Source organism: Haliotis rufescens, unplaced genomic scaffold (genome assembly GCF_023055435.1).
Source record: "Haliotis rufescens isolate VD_foot unplaced genomic scaffold, xgHalRufe1.0.p SCAF_5, whole genome shotgun sequence".
NCBI lineage: Eukaryota > Metazoa > Mollusca > Gastropoda > Lepetellida > Haliotidae > Haliotis > Haliotis rufescens.
This window is the reverse complement of record NW_025964223.1, coordinates 48,681,110-48,703,735: the sequence shown is the minus strand read 5'-3', so window position 1 is coordinate 48,703,735 and position 22,626 is coordinate 48,681,110. Positions and strand designations below refer to the sequence as shown.

The 22,626-nt window shown below is 39.4% G+C and overlaps 1 protein-coding gene across 7 annotated transcripts; it reads right to left on the bottom strand.

Annotated features, from left to right (window-relative positions):
* Positions 1 to 1,806: 1,806 nt before the first annotated feature.
* LOC124137112 (serine/arginine repetitive matrix protein 1-like) lies at positions 1,807 to 22,597 on the bottom strand. 7 transcript variants are annotated; one of them, XM_046503281.2, is made up of 16 exons: positions 22,537 to 22,597; positions 19,291 to 19,380; positions 18,870 to 18,992; positions 17,066 to 17,236; positions 15,898 to 16,004; positions 14,272 to 14,511; positions 13,422 to 13,583; positions 13,089 to 13,298; positions 12,075 to 12,162; positions 11,407 to 11,536; positions 10,469 to 10,604; positions 9,469 to 9,492; positions 6,041 to 6,076; positions 4,391 to 5,447; positions 3,719 to 3,835; positions 1,807 to 3,384 (listed from the first exon to the last, which is right to left on the bottom strand). In XM_046503281.2, exons 1-16 carry the CDS (start codon positions 22,558 to 22,560, stop codon positions 3,268 to 3,270), a joined length of 2,832 nt encoding a protein of 943 aa, XP_046359237.1. In that variant the 5' UTR covers positions 22,561 to 22,597; the 3' UTR covers positions 1,807 to 3,267. The 7 variants fall into 7 exon arrangements, with proteins under 7 accessions (XP_046359237.1, XP_046359238.1, XP_046359239.1 ...); XM_048384597.1 differs by having other exon boundaries at positions 3,302 to 3,471; positions 22,537 to 22,585; XM_046503282.2 differs by lacking the exon at positions 9,469 to 9,492 and having other exon boundaries at positions 22,537 to 22,585.
* Positions 22,598 to 22,626: the final 29 nt, after the last annotated feature.

Genomic DNA, 22,626 nt, shown 5'->3' with positions numbered 1-22,626 from the left:
GAGATCAACAAACCCGAACATGATGATGTGCACTAAAATAAAGTTAACACTACATTTGTGATTTATAACAAACAAAATAAAAATTGACCGAGAGAATGGGTCACTCATCATCAGTAATTCTACAGTGTATTCGTTATTTAAACCCACCTCCCAAAAAGCGGCTATCTTATTTTATTTTTCACACCTTATCCATGAAAGAAATATAAGAATATCGTCCTCTCCATGAGTCATGTGGGCCGCCATTTTGAATGGTCACGTGACAGACGTACACACCTTGGTCATGTGATATGCGAAATACCAATGTAAAAAGTTCAAGAAGCGTCTCCGGTAACACTGTGAAACAACATGACAGTGGATCTTCACATGTCCGAGAGCGAGATCAAGAAACCCTAACATGTTGATCTGCACTCAAATAAAGTTTACACTAGATTTGTGTTTAAAAGAAACAAATAAAACATTGATCGAGAAAATGGGTCACTCATCATCACATACATTGATTCTTGGTTCCTCGTCCTCTTTGAGAGTTTTCCATGCGTCCCTGGCATCCTTTCTGTAATACAGGGTAACAACGATCCCCTTTTCGCGAACCTTTGCATGTAGTTGTTGTTTACGTAATTCAGCGGCTTTTCGTACCAGGCGGCCACGAAGTTTTTTTAAGTCGACAGGCAGGTCTGTACGAACACTGAGCCGGTCTTTCGCCAATTCCCTCCCCACGGAATAGGTAGTCTTCAAAATGAGATCTCTGTCCTCCATGCGGACGAATTTAATGATGATAGGATTAGGTTCTTCGTTCGGTGTGAATCGAGGGAGTCTGTGAATATTCACAAACAACATGTTGTCCACCGCATGTGAATCCAGGTGTAATTTATCCTTGAAAATGTTTCTACAGGCCTTGTCAACATCTGTGACTGTATTAGGTACACCGTAGATAAGTAAGTTGGATTTACGGGAATACATCTCTGAGATCAGTAGCTTTTCTCTTAGCTTGTCGATTTCGTCGCGGAGGCGTTGTTCTGACGACGCCATTTTGTCACCAAGGTCGTCGATAGATTTCGACATAAATTCCACCGACGACTCCACTGAAGATACCCGTTTGAACAAGTCAGCCACTTCTTCTTTAACAGAGTCGATCTTGGAACATATCTGACTGGTCTGTTTGTCCAATTCCTCACGAAGGAACGTTTTCAAGTCGCTGGGTGCAACGTCAGCAGGCGGGGAGGACGAAGGTGAATGTAAGGGCAGAATAACGTCAGAGCTTTCCTCCTCATCTGTCTGCTCCGGGCGTAAATACGAGCTGATTTTATGTGTAGCAGTACTGCTGGTGGTAGATTTGTTGTTCTGTTTGTTTGTATTTCGTCTCCCCGCCATGCTTGTGTAAAGATTGAAGTGGATTACCACGAGAGCGCCAGTCGCACGTCTTTACGATTCGAGCGCCATACCGGAAGTCCAAGAGTGAACATGTTAATAACATCATCACACCCGCAACTTTAGGGTTTTATTTTTGCAATATGGTGGCCTCTATTAAGTTGGTTGGTTGGTTGGTTTGTTGTTTAATGCCGCACTCAGCAATATTCCAGCTATATGATGGCAGTCTGTAAATAATCGAGTCTGGACCAGACAATCCAGTGATTGATATCATGAGCATCAATCCACGCAATTGGGATACGATGATATGCATCAACCAAGTCAGCGAGCCTGACCACCCGATCCCTTTAGTCGCCTATTAAGAATATAATGTCTATCCCGTAACCTCTGACTCACCTCAAATATGATGAAACCGTGAACAAAAAACATGAAACCCCAACATCCTTTTAATGACTTTATTGTACCAGTGATACAAGGCATCACTGAACAAATAATCAGCCTTGCAATAGAAATGTTACAACTATTCCAAGACCTTTCAACCAAGAAGAGTGTGAAATGTTGATTAAAAACGAAAGTAAACCTCTAAAATACTTCAAAAAGCACAGTATTGCAGAACACAATACATTAAAACCCTTGCAGACATTCCATCCCACACAAGAAAACAAAGGAATAATTTCGCATTTCAACTTAAAATAATGGTGCACTCACATGAGTTCCGTTGCTTTTTCATGAAGTTACTATTTACAGAATAATACCCTTCCTGACAAACATCTTAGCACCTTGCAGATGTGAATCACAGGGGACGATTTCTTCCGTTTTATTTGTTTGTCAAAAGCACACGATACATTCTGACAAAGTGGGAATAAAGTGGGCAGGACTACAATATACACTTTAAGTTAACCTTCAATATTGACAATTAGTTACTTCTCGCAATTTCTACCCTGTATCTCAAAGAGTAACATCCAAATGATAAAGACAGTGTTAGACAAAAACCCATCATCATAATGATAATTCAATATTGAGGTGTAAATGTACACAACTAATAATTTATTCATTTTTTAAGTACAGGTAAGTGTCAAACGTAATTCTAGAATAGATGATTTACAATCTGATTTACTTAAGTGGTAATATTGTTGTAAATGGCCAGTCACAAAAAAAACATATTTCCCACAATTTCACACACAATTCCTCTAGCCACACCAACTGCAGCACATGATTTGTGAAAATGTAAGAAAATAATATCAAGACATAAGCTAGTAGATGAACAAGAAATGTTTCCTGTGATGTGTTCTCAGCAGCATGGCTACAGTCATTATTGCTCCATAATTGTGTATAAACGTGTCTCTACCCCGTAGGACTCCACAGAACACTGTCATGCTATCACAAACCTTGATTTCTCTAACAGGATGCAAGTCAATATGCATCCTGGACATAACTTTCAAGGAATGGAATCATGATCATTAGAGCTTTGATAAATATACTGAGATTGTACACAACCAAAAATACTCTGATACAGAGAGATTTCCCGTGTCAGTGATCTACAAATAGGTTTGGGCACGGATGCAAAAAGTTTTTATTAAGAGTTTAAGGAATGGATTCATAAATCACTGATACAAGAAAATTCAGGAATTTACAGTTAAGATATTTAAAACAAGCCATAACAGTTTCAATCAGCAAATAACCCCCATCATCTCTAAACATGACACCATCATTCATAGCTAGACAAATGGAATTTTGGCAATGCACTGGGAAAATAATGGCAATCAATTGGACTGTATTTAAAGCTAGTCTGCACAGTTACATCTATATTATGACTGAGTCCCAAGGAGTAACCACAGAATGTCCACTGTGTGGGATGTGAACATGGAACAACAGCTAACTGGATTCAGGGTGATGGTGATGTTAGACATCCTTCCCCTCCATCACAGCGCCAACTTTCATCTTCATGGACATGAGAGCCTTCTCTCGCAACTTCTTCTCTAGCTCCTCCAGCGACTCTCCCTCACCGCTTTCTGAACCCTGCACACAAAAAACAATGTCAAAGCGACATGTTCAGCCAAAGTGTTCTCAGGTTTGATATGTGCATAGTAGTTGTTTTTTCTCCATCTGAAAGATCAGTTAGTATCAGTTAGTATCAGTTGTAATTGAATGTTGCAAAATGCATAAAATAACCACTCTTAGTCGTATTTAAATAACAAAAGACACCACTTCACTACTGCACTGATGTTTAAGGTGAGGTGAAATGGGGTTTAAGGTCATGTTCTTTCAATGTTTACATCAGAACTTGGACAAGCACATGGAACAGTGATAGCATGTCTGTGTGAAATAGCATGTTCAGTGGTCTAGTTCTCACCTCGGCAGCATCTTTGGCCTCCTTCTTATGCTTGTGTTTCTTATGTTTCTTGTGTTTCTTGTGCTTCTTGTCCTTCTTCTTTTTCTTCTTCTTGGCTGCCTGGTCACCCTCCGAGCTCTGCAACATAGTCATTGCTCTCTTTTGATATAGCTAAGATATCGTAACTCAAAACTGAAGTTAGGCAAGAACATAAAATAATAATCCATACACCATCCATATTGACCCTTTCTCAAGGACAAAAAGCCTGATATTCTCTGATTCATGTGCCATGTATCACCCCTGGTTAAACCATAAACATATTCACTTAAACTGCCATTAAATATGTGAGTGAGTGAGTGAGTGAGTGAGTGAGTGAGTGAGTGAGAGACGAGAGAGAGATGAGTGTGGCATAACAACAAACAAACAAACTATATTCTACATACATGGAACATGTTACCCTAACACCTTAAATCGCCTACAAAATGGGTATGGAATATTTCCATTACAATGTTAGCAGGACTCTGAATAGTATTTTCCAACTATCAAACAATAAATCTGTGAATGCTGCTCAATTCCATGCCCTATTCTCTCAATTCCAACAGGAAAAAATAACAGTGTGAACAATAAATACTGAATAATTGCAAATCTTTAGACGGGGATTTACACACACATAAACATGTCGGTTCAACACACCTCTGAACCACTCTGTGATGCTGCTGCTTTCTCCATCTTAGCCTTCTTCTTGGGCGTTTCCCCATTGGCCCGAGCTGGACTTGAACTAGGTTCCCTCCTCCGAGGAGCATCACCAGCCTCAGGCTTGTCCTTCTTGATAGTGATCACCCTCCTGAATGTGTCCTCACCTGCTGGGGCCTCCTCATCCGAGTCAACCCGGGGGGGTGTCTGTCCTGGAACTGGGGGTTCTGGGGAAAATGACGGAGGTCTCTTTGCCTTCCTTGCTCTTGGCTCTGGGCTACCAGACTTTCTCCTCGGAGGCCGATCATCCAACACTTTGTCTCCTCGTACCTTGGCTGGCTGTTTACGACTCTCTTTGGCTACTCTCTGTGGTGAAGGTGATGCTGAGGAGTTGCTGTCACGCCTTGTCCTCTTCTGTGATACCATAATCTGTCTTCGTGGTGGTGGACTGTCTGAGGTGTCCCTCTGTCTTCTCCGCGGAGATGATGTTGAATTTTGTCGGCGTCTGGGTGGAGGTGGTGGAGGTGATGGTGATGACTGTGATATCTGTCGTCTTCTCACCGGTGATTCCCTCGTATTGCGTCTCTGAACAGGAGATTTAGAAACAGGGGCTTTAATCTTTCTCTTGGGTGACGGGTCGGTCGATTCATCTCTATGTCTAGGTGCTGGTGATGAGGAACCAGATGATGAAGAAGATGGTGCCCTCTTTTTCGGTGCGGGTGAGGGTTTGCGCCTGCGTGCTGGAGGTGATGACTGTCTCTTCACAGGATGAGGTGACGAATCAGAGTCTGATGACGATGATGATGGTGGTCTTCTTCTTTGCATAGCTCTCTGTCTGGCAGGTGAGGGAGACCGGGATATAGGGCGTCGTCTTGGAGATCCTCTCCTCATCTGTGGAGGGGGTGATGGGCTAGGTCGGCCTCGACGTAGGACGGGGGAAGATGAGCTACGTCTTCGTCTCATTGGAGGGGGTGATCGAGACCTTGAACGTGACTTAAACCTACTGTCATACCCTCCTGCTCTGCCCCTGGGACTGATCCTGTGTCTGGGTGGGCTTCTGAAAGAGATAACAATGTTGAGTTCAACTGTTCCTGTTCTTTCATAAAATAATATGCATGCTCAGAGAGATGATACACAAGATGAAGCAGAAGTCATTATTTGTAGATCATGTGCACAATTCACTGTCATAATAATTGTGATCCAATCTACAGAGACAAATTACATTCATGTGATGTCAATATTTCAATTTTCAATGACACTCTGTACTGGATATGTTCCTTCTTTAAAAGCAAACTGAATTTTTAATCATCCAATGACATTCAAGCAGCGACCTCCTACAGTTTACAACATGTTTTACAAATCTTCATTCTGAAAATGTTTGGAGGGAGTCCCAGAACTGTTATAAAACCTTATTTAACAAAACATAGAGGCGCTTTTATCAGACATATTTTGGCTTGATCACATTGACCTACTTATTACTGATTCATTACATTCACATAGAAACTGTTCTCATGTATTCTTCAGTCATATGTACATTCTTATGAAGCATCTTGTCTGCTTATCCCTATTGTAGTGTACTGTGAATGGCATACTGTCTTGCAATGAACGTGTTATTTAGCCTAGCAAACTACATATGTAACTTCAACCTACCTCCTTGGTGGTGAGCGGTATCTGGGAGGCGATGGTCTGCAACAGAAAACAATACAGTCAGAGTAACTTTACATGTTATACAATACATACATACAAGATACAACATAAAACATATACAATACAAAAAACATACACTGTGAACACAGACACGCGCACGCACACACACGAACGCACGACAGACACACTCAATTCTTGTTAATTAGCAAATTAAAGGAGACTAATGCAAAGTGTCTACTAGGAAACAAGGAAACATGTTAAGGCAGAATGTGGAATCACATTGACACACATGTACTGTACATACGCCATACACATGTACTGTACATACACTATACACATGTACTGTACAGACACCATACACATGTACTGCACATACACCATACACATGTACTGCACATACACTATACACATGTACTACACATGTACTGCACATACACCATACACATGTACTGTACATACGCCATACACATGTACTACACATGTACTACACATGTACTACACATGTACTACACATACACCATACACATGTACTGTACATACACCATACACATGTACTACACATGTACTGCACATACACCATACACATGTACTGTACATACGCCATACACATGTACTGTACATACACATGTACTGTACATACACTATACACATGTACTGTACATACACCATACACATGTACTGTACATACACATGTACTGTACAGACACTATACACATGTACTGTACATACACATGTACTGTACATACACATGTACTGTACATACACTATACACATGTACTGTACAGACACCATACACATGTACTGTACATACACCTTACACATGTACTGTACATACACTATACACATGTACTGTACATACACTATACACATGTACTGTACATACACTATACACATGTACTGCACATACACCTTACACATGTACTGTACATACACTATACACATGTACTGTTCATACACTATACACATGTACTGTACATACACTATACACATGTACTGCACATACACCTTACACATGTACTTACATACACTATACACATGTACTGTACATACACTATACACATGTACTGTACATACACTATACACATGTACTGCACATACGCCATGCACATGTACTGTACATACACTATACACATGTACTGTACATACACCATACACATGTACTGTACATACACTATACACATGTACTGTACATACACCATACACGTACTGTACATACGCCATACACGTACTGTACATACACCATACACATGTACTGTACATACACTATACACATGTACTGTACATACACCATACACATGTACTGTACATACACTATACACATGTACTTTACATACAGCATACACATGTACTGTACATACACTATACACATGTACTGTACATACACCATACACATGTACTGTACATACACCATACACATGTACTGTAAATACACCATACACATGTACTGTACATACACCATACACATGTACTGTACATACACTATACACATGTACTGTACATACACCATACACATGTACTGTACATACACTATACACATGTACTGTACAGACACCATACACATGTACTGTAAATACACCATACACATGTACTGTACATTCGCCATGCACATGTACTGTACATACGCCATGCACATTTACTGTACATACACCACACATGTACTGTACATACACTATACACATGTACTGTACATACACCATACACATGTACTGTACATACACTATACACATGTACTGTACATACACCATACACATGTACTGTACATACACTATACACATGTACTGTACAGACACCATACACGTACTGTACATACACATGTACTGTACATACACCATACACATGTCCTGCACATACACCATACACATGTACTGTACATACACCATGCCTAGCTGATACTCAGTATTTGTAGAGACGGAAGACCCAGTCTAACAACCAGCTACCTACCTCTATCAGATTCAGTCGCTATCACTTCCAGTAACTAGAGTTCTCGCCCTTAGACTGTAAACACCTGCCGCTAACATTCCTCCCCGCTCAAACCATCAGTATATCAGTTAAGGACAAAGTCTATATGAAACTGTTTGCAAATCTATTTGAAACTGCTCAACTTCTCTATAATCCTGATACAGATAAATCAAGTTAATGTTCCTAATCATGTTGCCTAGCTCGAGTCTGTCTGCATCTCACTGTTTACATTTGTTCCGGTTACTAGAGTTGTCTCACTTAGACCTGCTGCCAAAGCAGTCACAACTTCCTACCAACACTACAGAAACACTGGTAACACACACATACTAGGACATAGAAACACACATCCGTTACATAGGAACACACACATACAATGACATAGGAACACACACATACAATGACATAGGAACACACACATACAATGACATAGGAACACACACATACAATGACATAGGAACACACACATACTATGACAGGAACACACAGATTGAGGAATTAATACATATTTGCAAGTACATGTACAAATAAAAAATAACATCAAAATATAAAGGCAATTCTAAATGGGAAACTCAAGTGACAGAAAGGCTGCCAAAACAAGAAGCAGTGCAAGATCAAGTGCTTCTACGCATACTTTGGGGGACACCTACTCCATGAAGCCCTCAATGTTTCATATACCTCTAGAACAGTTCGATAAGGGTTTTGTGGGCTTGTTATTTTCAAAGCCATTCAGTCAGAACAGACAAAATCAAGGAAAATGAAAACCCCAAAAGCACAAACTAGTTAAATATTTGTAGAAAGCATTCCCATCCTCTCACACCTACACTACAGAGGCACTACTCCATCTCTCTGGCCTAAACATGTTCAGTTCTCAGCTCCATGTTCTCACAAGGTAGGGCGCCAGGTTTCCAGTGAGTACATCAGACAGATGAGGTGTGTGTGTAGCATCAGGGATGCAACTTGCCCTTTGTCTGAGTCAGCATGGTCAGTTCGTCTAATGTTAAAGGATCAGCAGAATTTCAAGCATTCTAGGGGGTGTCCTTACGGTATCGTTTTTCAAGCTAGTACAGGCTTCAGGTAAAGTTGCATCCACGGTATGATGGTGAGTGAGTGAATGAGGGAGATACAGCGTAGATGCCACAATGTGTGTAGCAGTAGTGCAATAATATCATGGCAGGGGGAACCAAGAATGGGTGTGACAGATGTCAAGGACACAAGTGACACTCATATACACACCCTGTAGGATTAATGCACAGTGCATGCACTTTAACATCACACATTGTCATCAGTCACAACCACCCATTCAAATGGTAGGAAAAGTAAATAAAAGAAAACTGTAATTCTTCTACTGGTACTGAATATTAGCTATATACAACCACTGTGCCAAGATTGCTATATATTGTAAGCTCAATGTGGATCAAGTTTTCTGAGACAATATGTAACCAACATTAGCACAGCTTGATATCAAATATCACCTTCTGAAGTGAGGAGGTGGAGGTCTGAAATATAAAGGGTGCCGTAATTAGAGATGGCTGATCAGGTCTCAGTAATAGTGTCATCTCATTATTAGTGCTGGAGTGACTGAACAAATAATTTGTCAGTAATTCCCTCCCAGTCATCCAAACAAAATAAGTAGAATTGGAACATACAGGATGTAATCATATAATGACAATAATTTGACAGCAACAGCTGCTACTAATATTTTCTTTGATGCATATATCATTTCCGGGGAGAACTAAAACGACTACCATCAATTAATGATCAATGTGACAGCTACTAATATTCACTATGATAACCAACACTACTAAGGGACCAATCAATTCATCTTTGGGACACTCTTTTCATGACAAGGATCAACATAACTAATTGTTCTCATCAACAAATCATTAAGAATCCTCAACTTTATCTGCCAATTTGCTGACATTATCAAAATGTGGAGCAAATGATTATATTACAAGCAGATTCTCTACTTACATGTTGTTTTGTGTGATAGACATATAACAATTTCAATGTGAGGAGGCCAAATCAACTGCTTTCCAGTTTCAAAATGGTGGTATGTCCAAAACAGCACAAAACAATTACTCACATACATCCAAGACAAAAATGGGGTGTGTGATATTGGCTGATGATTAATCTGATTTGGTCCACACACACTTACAATAAGGTATTACCTATTTATCAATATTCAGCACAGGTCAAACCTGACATTGGCTCCACACATTATCTCCATGTGGGGAATTGAACAAGGGCTATTGGCCTGAAGACCTAACACTTTAACCACTCTGCCACCTCAGTAGGACGGAAAGTCTACAAGGCTGAACAATGTGACTTCAAAAACTGATATTTCACTTGTACACAAATAAATAGATGTGTATTCTAAAACACATTCAAATCTTGCAGACTAATGAAAAATAAATCTTTTTATGACCCCATGTAACATACTCCCTATCAACATTAGAAGAAACTTTTTTTTACCTTCGTCTCAATACAGGCGACATCCTGTTTCTGCCTCCAAATCTCCGTGGTGATGGTGATCGTCTGAAGGGAGGGGAACGCCGCCGAGCTCTTGGGGAGTTGGATCTTCTCACATTCCGCTTCTGTCTCCCTTTATCTGAGAATATGGATTGGCCAGGGTTAGAACAACTACACCTTAGATATTTAACTTCCGATACATAACCATGTAACACATTTGACATCAAAGACTAAAATACCTAAGGAGAAAATCAATCTTAGCCTTGGAAGATTGCTATTTCACAACAGGGCAGGGTATCTTGTAAATAAATGCATGAACACCTTTGATTCATACCACCTAGACACAACCAATCAGGTCACACCACGGAACCAACTGATCATTATCTAAGTCAGCCTTTATAACAAGCTTCATTTTCCCGGTCACAAACGTTGATACTACTAATTTCCTTTATATGACATACTCATTAATGCGACATAATCAATTGCAACCAACCATGTCGGATAAGGGAAATTGACTGTAAAAAGCATTTGGGCGAGTTCCTTGAAAAGTTTGACCCACTTTGAAACATCTGTCTTAGTTAAAAAAAAATTGAATAATTTCAGCACAAGTTCAACAGGGGATGGCAGTGGCCAAAGCATTTTACCATGTTTTCGGAACACAGACATTGATTTTGTAAAACATTCTCTATTTCAACTATCGATATGTGCTGTAGTTCATATATATTTTAGCACAGAAAAGTAGTCTTGAATGGCAGGTGTGGAAACTAGACTTTGATATGGGCTGGTGGACAAGCTTGCCTCAGGAAGATGAACAACAGTGCATAATCTAATGTGAATTTCCCATAGTGAGATAATCAATGCAAGTACATAATTCTACACACACTTTCTAGAAACTTTCTAATTTGAAATGTTATTACAGACTAGATGAAAAAAGTGGTTACCTCTTTCATCCTCTGATGATGAAGATGAAGAGTCGGAGTCAGAGTTCTCTTCTGTGTCATGTTTGCGGTAGTGGCGGCGCTGTTGTACGCCCACCTTCCCACCAGAATCATTGCCATCGTCGTCACTGCCCTGAACAAGAGATTCAACTTGTGCACATGCAATGCAAAGCATACCATGAGACCACATCATGCAATTTAATCATTCTTCTCAATTTCTAAACACATCAGTGTCCAATACTAGCGATTACATACGTTATTGGCTTTGATTCACAATGTCACTTGTTGACAGCTTCCAGACATTATCAAGAAAGTTTCATTTCATTACCACACTGTTAAATACCCTGAACATAAACTAGCTCCTGCTGTATCTTTTAGGTTTACGACTTTACCTGAGACAATTACTCATTACCAGCTGCTTGAATAACTGAACAAATCAGTCCAGGAATTCTTTAAAGTATTCAAAATTCTTCTTCAGAGATAGCTTCTTCGACTAGCCATCATGGCTTGTGGCCACCTAGATACTCATTAGTCCTTTGAAACCTTTGGTAGCCTTGGAATAAAAGGCTAGCTTTATTGGGATCTACATGGTCTAAAGACAATTTGTAAATGTTTGCACATTTTTTTACAAAGTTGACATATCAAGGTGTATTTGAGGAATGCTGTATCACCTTTCCTGCCTTAGACTTCTGCTTGGACCTGGTGCGTGAATCTGAGCTTCCTGAGCTGTCAGAGTCTGAGCTGTCAGAGGGGCTGCGCCTAGTTCATGGAAGACATGCAGTTTTAATATCAAGTTTACATCATTTCTCAAAAGAACTACATGTCTAAATGAGCCAATATTCACTTCAATATAGTTGAGTGGGAGGAAGTTAATATTGTTCAATGACCTAGTCAAACTGAGCCATACAATGATGGCTTGTGAAGTGAGCAGGCCTGGACAAGATTAACAAGTAGTAATCCAACAGTAAATGTAGAACATGGTTTAAACCAAAATTAGAGGCTTTTTCAACAAACCAGTTTTTAGGCTGAACAATGTTTAAAGAGTAGCTTAATATGAATCAAATAACTGTTTACAAAGGACATAAGATATTATCATATCCTATGCAAAATTCATTTCAAGGCATTTTCACATTTAAAGCATGATAAAGACAAGATCTCAACCCGAGTCTGTCTTTGTATTTACATTTTGCATAAGGACGGACACAAAATTAACAAGGTCACAGGTGAAACCTGATTTTTCCTTGACAACAAACTAAGAACCAGCCTTACTGGTTACTTAAGCCATCGAAATGTCAGCTTATTGTCCGTTTTTTAAAAAAGCATCAGGTACTGGAGAGCTAGTCTCTTCATTGAGTTGGGCTTAACACTGTTTTGAACAGTATTACAGTTATATCACGGCTTGTGGGAGGAAAGCCTGAAGTGATAGACGTCTCAGACATGAAGCACTTTCAGGAAACCAACAAGCAGGGGCATGAGGCTGACAAACCTAGAAAAATAATCTGGGCCAACCGGGATTCAAACCCATGATCATAGATTTCTGATGTGCCCAAGGGATGCAACTGTGAATAGTGAACTTGTGGCGCCTCAAACAACTGGGCCATCTGTGCTCCCTGCTACTTTCTTTAATCTCCACAGGAATACATGCTTGAGACACAGCTAATGACTACCAACAGTTTGTTGTATACCTTCTCCTTGGGGCCTGCCTCTTGGTGACGGGACTCTTGGACCTCCGATGACGAGGAGAGCGATCCCTTCTCCGGGGAGAACTGGGTCTATGTCGAGATCGGGACCTAGATCTGGATCGCCTTCGACGAGGGGAGCGCCGGGGGGAACGTCGGGGAGATCGTCGAGGTGAATAGCGCCTAGGTGAGCGCCTTCTACGAGGAGAACGCGATCTATCACAAGAAAAAGGAAACATAAGGCAAGAGGACTAACCAAAGGTCCAAAGGTCCAAAGGCTTGCATAATCATTATAAACACAAATGACACATCACAAATCCGCAAACAATGAACCTATACCTGGATCTACTCCTCTTCCTTTTCCTTTCTGGTGTTCTACTGCGATGTCTCTTCTTTCTATCAGGGCTGCGAGATTTTGACCGAGATTTGTCACGACTCTTTTTGTCCGTCTTAGTGCTAGGTGATGCTGCCTTTTCAGGTTGATTTTCTTTGTTGTCATCCCTAAAGAAACCATTTCAATACACACAGACAGTAATAAACTGGAAACCTAAGTATCATGCTGAGGTTTGGTGACTTATGGACAGAATGTAAACACAGGACATAGCTTTTAGATTCTAAGAATAGTGCAGCAAAGTTTTTCAACACTGCTTTGAAAAAGGTGCATGTATTTCAATCATATTGCAGTGTGCAGGGGGAAAGCCTCAAGTTTTGCACTTTACTGATGCCCACTAACATGGTCTAGTGCTGAAAGATCAAGGGTCATAAAAAGGGCGAGTATTTACAAACCCGTGATCCTCAGATCCTAGCAGGTAAGGGACATAACTCCACATACCAAACTGCAAAGACCACTCAGCCACCAATGCACAATCCACTTATCCTGTTTGAGATGACAGAACAGTAGTGTTTCACAAAAGAGAGTGAAAGTTCAGTTAAGTGCCTCCTTGTACACTACATCCCAGTATGACAGCTTATACATAGTCAAAGGAAACCTCAAACATTTGTATGTGTAAATATGTGTATCACAAGACAGATCAATGATTATAACCCCGGACACTTTAGACCAATGACAAACAGATCCTGGTACAGCTCAGGGATGCAGTGAATTGCAGTGAAATAAAGGAAGTACAGAATGGATTCTCTGTTTAATCCGTTTTTTCATCATTCCTTATGGGCAGCATAATACACTCACTTCTTCTCTTCATCTTTCTTTACAGTGGTTCCATTTTCAGTTTTGACATCAGTTTTACTGCTGTCAGGATCCTCTTTCTTTGGTGATGGAGATCGTTTTGAGGAGGGAGATTCTTTTCTTGGTGTCTCTGACCTTGATTTATGTTTCCTGTCTGAAGGTGACCGTGACCTCCGCTTCTTTTCAGGTGATCTAGATTTACGTTTCCTGTCACTGGGCGTTCTGGACTTGGATCGTGTTCGTCTGGAAGAAAATAAAAAAACAAACATAATTCATCTACGGCGGTAACCTTCACCACATTCATGAACTCATGATTACCTATTGAACAGTCCTAACTAATGAAACTTACATTGTATGCATCATTGCATAAATCTTCTGACAGTCCTGTCTTCAAAGTCAATTACCCCAATCTTGTCAATGTATATTATTTCCAGTAGATCTTAGTGTTAAGTTATGGACTTTTATTTTTATTTTATAATTTTACAAAATTGAAAGACATTTACTGGACCCAGGATTCAGACTAGTGGCTGAAGCCTCATTCTGAAACGACAGACATATCACAATTCCACATACTCTCTTTGGCAACAACATTCTTCCTATTCCCCTGAATAACACTCACAATAGGACAATGCCAATCCCTATATTTGGACATGCTCCCATCAAAGAGTTTTTGTTTAGTGTTACTAAGGTCCCCAATAATCAAGCCACATCATGGTGGCCTGTATCTTGCCCCGATAAACCAGTGGTTCTTATTATCAGCAATGTCCCATGCCATATGGAGCACACGCAATCAACCAAGTAGCTGAGTCAATCCACCTGCTCCAAGAAACTGGGACATATTTTAACCTGGGTTTCCACACAGCCTACCAAGTGCATGAACCCTGTAGTCACAAGTATTTCAGATGTTTCAATCTTGAATAATGGACAGACACTGTGATTAACCAGTGGTTGATAACATGAGAAACAATCCACATTGTCAGGGTTACAATAACAGCATTATCACTATCCTCTGCCATGGGTCACATTAAAAATAAGTTTGTTCATATAGTACTGAATACAAACTCGTTTCCAGAGACACCTGCCTCAGTTACAGGTAAGTCCAACTTGTTTCCATGGAGAGAGGGGAAAATCAAATTTTGAAAAATTCCTTAATAGCAAAAGGTACCACATCAGACCTTGGTGAATACATGTACCAGGTTTGGATGTAAAGTATCAGAGTTTTCATGTTGTTCTCCAGAACCCAACCGCTTAAGACTAAGTCTGAATTGCTTCCATGGAAATCGAGAAAAATAAAAATGCCAAACATGCGCAAATTGCAAAAGGCACCACTTTAGGATCTGTTTGATATATCTGCCAATTCTTGTTGAAAAATATTGAATGTTTTTATAGTTATGCTCCGGAAATGAACTGACTGACTGACTGACTGACTGACTGACTGACTGACTGACTGACTGACTGACTGACTGACTGACTGACTGACTGACTGACTGACTGACTGACTGACTGACTGATAATAATGATGGTCATGCATCCTCCTTTGGTAGACTATCATACATCATGACAGATCCTCACTGGCCTGAATGCCCATGGGGAATCTTCTTGCTTTCAGACAAGCCTTGCCTGACCTACCTGCTGTCTCTGTCCTTCTTTTCACTCTTCTCTCTCTCCTTGGCCAGGGCCTCCTTGATCTGCTCCTCATGCTTCTTCAGACTTGTCTGGATTCGCTCCTGCTCAGCCTGAGGCAACAACACAACAGTAAACAGTAAAGTCTTCATTTGGTTAGTCACTTAACAGTGACAGAAGGAACTTTGAACAGTAAGTTGATACACACTGCTCTAAGCTCCTATCAGTCAATGGGAACAAAAGATGTCATTGCTTTGTGTCTTAATAATATGTTGCCATATGCATGTCCAACAATTGGAATAAAGTAAAGGACAAATTGACAAAATGTTATATCCACTTTGTAAGGACATTCACCCTGGTTTTGAGAGTCAGTGAGTTGGCCTAACTGTATTACAGTTTTATCATGGCTTGTCAGTAAGAAAGCAAGAGTTTAGCACCTTTGTACTGACAGACCAAAGATCAGAAGGGATTCAAGACCATGAACTGCACACCACAGCAGCTCGGGCTCTTACTTTCCACAGCTATCTGTGGCAAAGACAACTGAGCCTTCATTCACAATCCTGACCGCAATGAGACACGAGACAACTTACACACAGGGACAGCATTAATATGTCAACATGACACACAATGTAATATACACACAGAGGCAGCATTAACATGTCAACATGAGACACAAGACAACTGATACACAAGGACAGCATTAACATGTCAACATGAGACACGAGACAACTGATACACAAGGACAGCATTAACATGTCAACATGAGACACAAGGCAACTGATAGACAAGGACAGCGTCAACATGAGACACAAGGCAACTTACACACAGAGGCAGCATTAACATGTCAACATGAGACACAAGGCAACTTACACACAGAGGCAGCATTAACATGTCAACATGAGACACAAGGCAACTGATACACAAGGACAGCATTAACATGTCAACATGAGACACAAGGCAACTTACACACAGAGGCAGCATTAACATGTCAACATGAGACACAAGGCAACTTACACACAGAGGCAGCATTAACATGTCAACATGAGACACAAGGCAACTTACACACAGAGGCAGCATTAACATGTCAACATGAGACACAAGGCAACTTACACACAGAGGCAGCATTAACATGTCAACATGAGACATGAGAACATACACACAGAGGCAGCATTACCTGTCTTCTCTTGATTTCTTCTTTCTTTTGTTCAAGGAATGCAGTGGGAATGCCACCAACATTCTCTTGTGCGCTACAGAGAAGGTCCCAAAGTTCTGACATGAAGATGCGAGCGTTCTTGGGGTTGAGGAAGCCAGTGAGGTTAATCTGCATCTCCCTAGGGTCCGGCATCTGCAGATACATGGTGGGAAGAACACTTGCATAAATAACTGTCCAGCCATTACCCTACCTCCAGCATACAGGGATGTGTTGTGTACTGACACTACGTAAGCAATAGGTATTGTGTATGCCAGAGTTAAATGCTTATATCTAAAACCCATACTCATTCCTGGGAAGAATGTGGCTACATGGTTTCTTTTATAAACCTTCTGAAAAACTTTACCTCTGTATATCATGCAAATAAAATACATTAAAAGATTACATAGTGAAGGTTATATTCCAGTATCTTGTACATCCCAACTACCACTACAATCAAACATGTTGAAATAACAGTACTCCTACTTGCATGACCACTCAGTCATCATGGAAACAGTTCATTATCTGAGGAAATATTTGAAGTTAAAGACCACAATGGAACTTTATGCTAATTATTTTGCCAACATCATCTGTTCTACCAGAACCTTATTTAACCAAAACTATGTCAAACATCTTGACAGTCGCAGTAGATGAATAAGGTTCTAGTATTTTACATCCTTAAGACAACAAATTTCTTATTCTACTATCAGATTTCATAAATTTTTGGTCCTAAATGAGATGGGTTTGAGATACTGTCCACCTTGCTAAGAGAGATTTCTTTGCTTCCTAGATCATATAGATTATAAATTTATTGTCATGCATTACTAACAAGCAACCACACAACATCTTCCACTTTCCAAACGATGGTATTGTGACACTATTGGCTTTCCCAGTACAATACTTGACAATGTTAAATTTTAAGTTGGCTGTCAACAGTAGCAGATCCGAATGTGCTGATCCGCGCTCCAAGATGGCTGCCTAGAAGAAATCAACATGAAAACAGTTCTTACATGCCTGAATAAATACTCATGGAATACAATTTATTTTGAAATTGGATTTACTGAGGACATGTTACATGATATTTACGATAAGCTGAGATTTGAACATATTTGTCAAACTTCCATGAATTCAGATGACTTTGTAAACTTGACTACCTTCCAATGTGTATAGGGAAGCTCAAAGGCAAGGGATTACAGAGACAAACATGTGTACATGTAGAAAGACTTTTGAAAACTTTGACAGAAATAAAATACAAACCCTGTTGTGCAAGAGCCACCTTTGCGATGGAGCATCATCGCGAGGATCAAGGGTATTTTGGTTGGTCCTGATAACTATGTAAAGCTATGGAATAACTGTACCCTGCAAGATCATCTCTTGGCTTGTCACTGATAGCTCGCAGACGAGAAATTATGATCTTCTCTAATAGCGGAAGGAAACAGTCAAGAGTAAGTAAATCGCACAACTCTTTCGTCTACACAACTAAGCACAACAACACATACATTTTGTACAACTGTTTTTTTGTTTAGCTTGGATAAAATAATAATATACAATCTATTCTTAAGTTCAAAACTGTTGGAAATTTGACAAAGAAATGTGGAAAGCGTCACTAGGCATTGTGTGCCCTGATTATGATAACTATATGGGTTGTGGTTAGATATGAATTATCACTGATTTAAGTCTGATCACATATATTCATGTTCAAAGTATTCCTAGACAAAGAAGAAAATGCTCATGCAGTAAATAGCATGTTGGATGGGATGAAAATTACCATAACAAAAACACCTCTCACCCTTTCTTCTAACTGATTATATACAAATTCAACGATAACGTCATCTTCTAGGCCTAGAAGCTCGGTGATTCGTTTAGCTATCCATGGCTTCAGTGTGTCCACATTCACCTTCGTCATGTCCACCTATAGAATGAAAGTTGAATCAAATGTTAGTAATGTTAGAAGTTATACATTTACAAACACAAGGAACATGTAAATACCAACATGGCCATGAAGACAAAAGGAGACATTAAATGTTAAATGCAATGAAACAATGAATCAGAATAGAAAAAAAGATTTGCCTCATTTTCCAATTGCAGTAACAAGCCTCATGTCAACTGATATAATTCGTAATTTTCTTTATGATCCAAGAACCTGTATGTAATCATGAAACTTAATCATATGTTCAACATTGATCTCCTTTCTTTATTTCGTTACTCACCTTTTTCTCCAAAGATTCTGCAAATTTCATGGATTTCATCAATTTTTTCTTTTTGTCTGCAAAACGGTTGTCCTGCTCGGCACTGGTGCCCTGAAACATATTAAAACAAATGATTAAATAGAAAACTAGGTCATGTAATTCTCAACCAGTCAGCCAACTTACTAAATACAAAGAAATATTACCAGTGTTGGGTTTCAGATTTGTGGCTGCTGTTTCAAGATTATTATCTAGTACGTAATAACCAAGAAAATTATGGGTAACTTAACAAAATATTTTCAGCATTAGATAAGTGTTTTTTTAAATCAACCATGTTATTGTTAAGCACTCAATATGTATCAGCAATATCTGTGTGTGAGTATCAGCAAGCCAAATTAAAATTTCATCATAGGTATAAGTAAGCAAATGAATAAATATACTTGATTACGGTTGTCTACAGTTCAGCCAATATTTTTTTTTAATGAATCAAGAAAATGATGTAAATGGGAAAATGAATTTATTTTGTAAAAGAGCCTGTTTGTACGGGTTGACTATAACCTATAAAAAAATAAGCTCTAAATGGTCCTTGTGATATTTGACAATGTGGCCTTTAACGACCTTCATCGCTATATAATTTCCAACAATATCCAACAGTCCTTGAAAGTAGAAGACATATGGACATACTGCAGAGAGTTAATCTAATTAACCAAAACTCATCACAGGTCCAATCACAAATAGTTAGTGCTTGTTTACTTAGTGATCACCACCCTATTGATTATGTTCATGTGCATGCAAGGTTGTAACTGTTCCAGCAAAATTTAATAGAAATTAATTTAGTGGAGGTTAGAAAGATACCCCTAACTCACAACTGACCATATGGTCGTAAATGGTACTTAACCCTAAGGAATGTTTGATTGGCAAGGGCCAGGTACCATACAAGGACCATGAAGAAGTGTTTAATGATCATTCTACCATGAATTTGGAATTTACCGGATTCTGATTGGTCAATCAGAGGCTATTAAATCACAATAAACCCCCTCTGATTGAAACAGCTGGTTTGACGGCCGCATCACCGCCTAAGCTAATAATCATAGAATAGTACTATTTTCAGTCATTGTCGGTAGGCATATTTAAATAACTATATCTACAATTACAGGTTACAAAATGCACAGATGAGGTTACTACAATATTCAAAGGATGTGTGGCAATACATTTCGTGCAGAAAAACACGACAAATCAACAAAGGGAATGTATTTATGTTTTAGAGACAACAGAGAGCTTGAAATATTGGTGCTTTTCCATATACGACTGTGATGCCATATCTTTTGCGTCACAATGAGAGATATGACGTCATAATGGTGACGTGCGATGTAGAGCGAAAGCCTTGCAAAGCTTGCTTTGTTTTCTTTAGGGATGCCCACCTCATGTTAGCTAACCAGGTTGCCTTGCTTATATGCTTTCAATGCCTGTCATATGTTCGAGTGAAGTATTACGGTGAAAACAAACTGCTTGAGTATATTCAGCACCATATTTTGTTCGTTGATTCCGTAATTCAGATCGATAACCCACTCAAAACACTGAACTCAACCCATGCAGCTTCACTCAGTATATTTGCTGACACCGAAGAGTTCGCGTTTTATTTAGTCATGGTAGAATGGAGATAAACATACTGTGTTTTCAATGTAGAGCTAGGTTACCTGTAGATTTAACCACGCTAAATTTAACATTTGAAAGCTCATGCTGCCTTTTCGGTTCCAAATTCAATTTAGCAGGGTTAAGTCTACAGGTAACCTAGCTTTACATTGAAAACACAGTATGTTTATCTCCTAATTAACAGGTCTACCAAAGAAAAAAACTACCGTGTGTTCAAACTCAAAAATGTGTATGCTCTAAATGTGTATGCTATTTTGCACACTAAAATATAGACTATTCAGAAAACAATGAGTAAGCAGCAGCGGGATTGCACTCGTCATTATCTGAACCCATTGCTGTTGACTCGTCCTCAACCCAGCGAACAGTTTTACTTATTGTGCAAAATCTACTCATATTTCTGCCAGTTGATATTTTAGTGTGTAAAATAGACAAATAGCATCCACATTTCTATGTTTTTCTGTATACAGGCATCTGTATTGCTATACCTATCAGGATATATTGGGGAGTTATAATATTTGACAATGATTTACACTAAAATTCTATGCAGACCCTATTTTCCACATCATTATTTTAAAAGTAAATATTACGATGTCAAGTCTGCATGGTCAGTCGCCATAACCGTGAAAAAAAAATCACTCCCGCAAATGCACCAAATGTCAATCATTTGTGAGTGAATTTCTGTGGAGTATTGAGGTTAAACGATACAAATAACGAAATTAGTCATATATCTTTTACCAAACATACCAGAGCGCAGAAAACAAATGGCAATGTACATCATTTGAGAAGTTAATTGCAGCATGTCTATAACACTGTGCAGTCCTAGTTATCGTATGGCATTTTGTAGCTGGTTTTTGTGGTCCAAATAGAATTATAATGGATTCGGGCTTTGGACTTGTGGCTAATGTCGCAGTGACATTAGTTCTTTGGTAGGCTTGATAAAGGGGATTCAGGGAATAAGGGTAGCTATGGGATAATCTACTCTAAAACAACTAATCCTCTCTTTAGGATCAAAGAGGTAGATGAGATCAGTTATCGAGAGCCACATCCGCAAAAGGAGACAATTAGCTCTTTCAGCAGCACCTAGCCAACTGTGGACCTGCTTAGTCTTTTACACCAATGTGTGATTGCATTTGTATTTGAAAATTGTTTTTAGTTTTTACATTCTTCAGCAATTACAGAACCTGTGAATGATACAAAATTGCTACATTAACCTACATATCAAATGTGCAAATGACCTTAATAAGCAAGCATTGTTGCAGTCATGGTCTTGATTCAAGCCATCCTGTGACTTGAGTTCCCGTGAAACTCTTTGGTAACATCAAGTATCTGCAATTCTCCAACGAGATTGGTCAAATCACAGCAGGTACTGAATACTCTTGGCTAAAGGGAGACAGAGGTCGTCATCATTACGTGTTCACCCCGAACAGAAAGCTAAAACTGCAACATTCCTGAATCCTCGCCTGCATATGGGACACATTTACTGTTCAAAATGCGCAAATCAACAAAAATGGACCAAAATTGTCCCAAATGTTTGCTCTATGATGATATAAAGGACACGATTGAAGTAATTTTATTGTGATTTACTCAGCTGCATTCTAAATAACGCTTATTTTCTACCTTGAAAAACCCTGCATCCGACATGGTGGCTTCTACTTCTCGCAAGTTATCGGACAGCACGTGAGCGGAAAAGGAAATAGGTGTCCGGAA

What these genes read in the sequence shown, in the direction of transcription:
- LOC124137112 (XM_046503281.2), bottom strand. Translation starts at nt 22,560, where the DNA reads ATGTCGGATGCAGGGTTTTTCAAG. An exon ending in AAGAAATCAAGAGAAGACAG is followed by an intron (nt 16,005 to 17,065) that starts GTAATGCTGCCT and finishes TTGTTGCCTCAG; the next exon opens with GCTGAGCAGGAGCGAATCCA. An exon ending in AGGAAGAGGAGTAGATCCAG is followed by an intron (nt 13,299 to 13,421) that starts GTATAGGTTCAT and finishes TTCTTGTGATAG; the next exon opens with ATCGCGTTCTCCTCGTAGAA.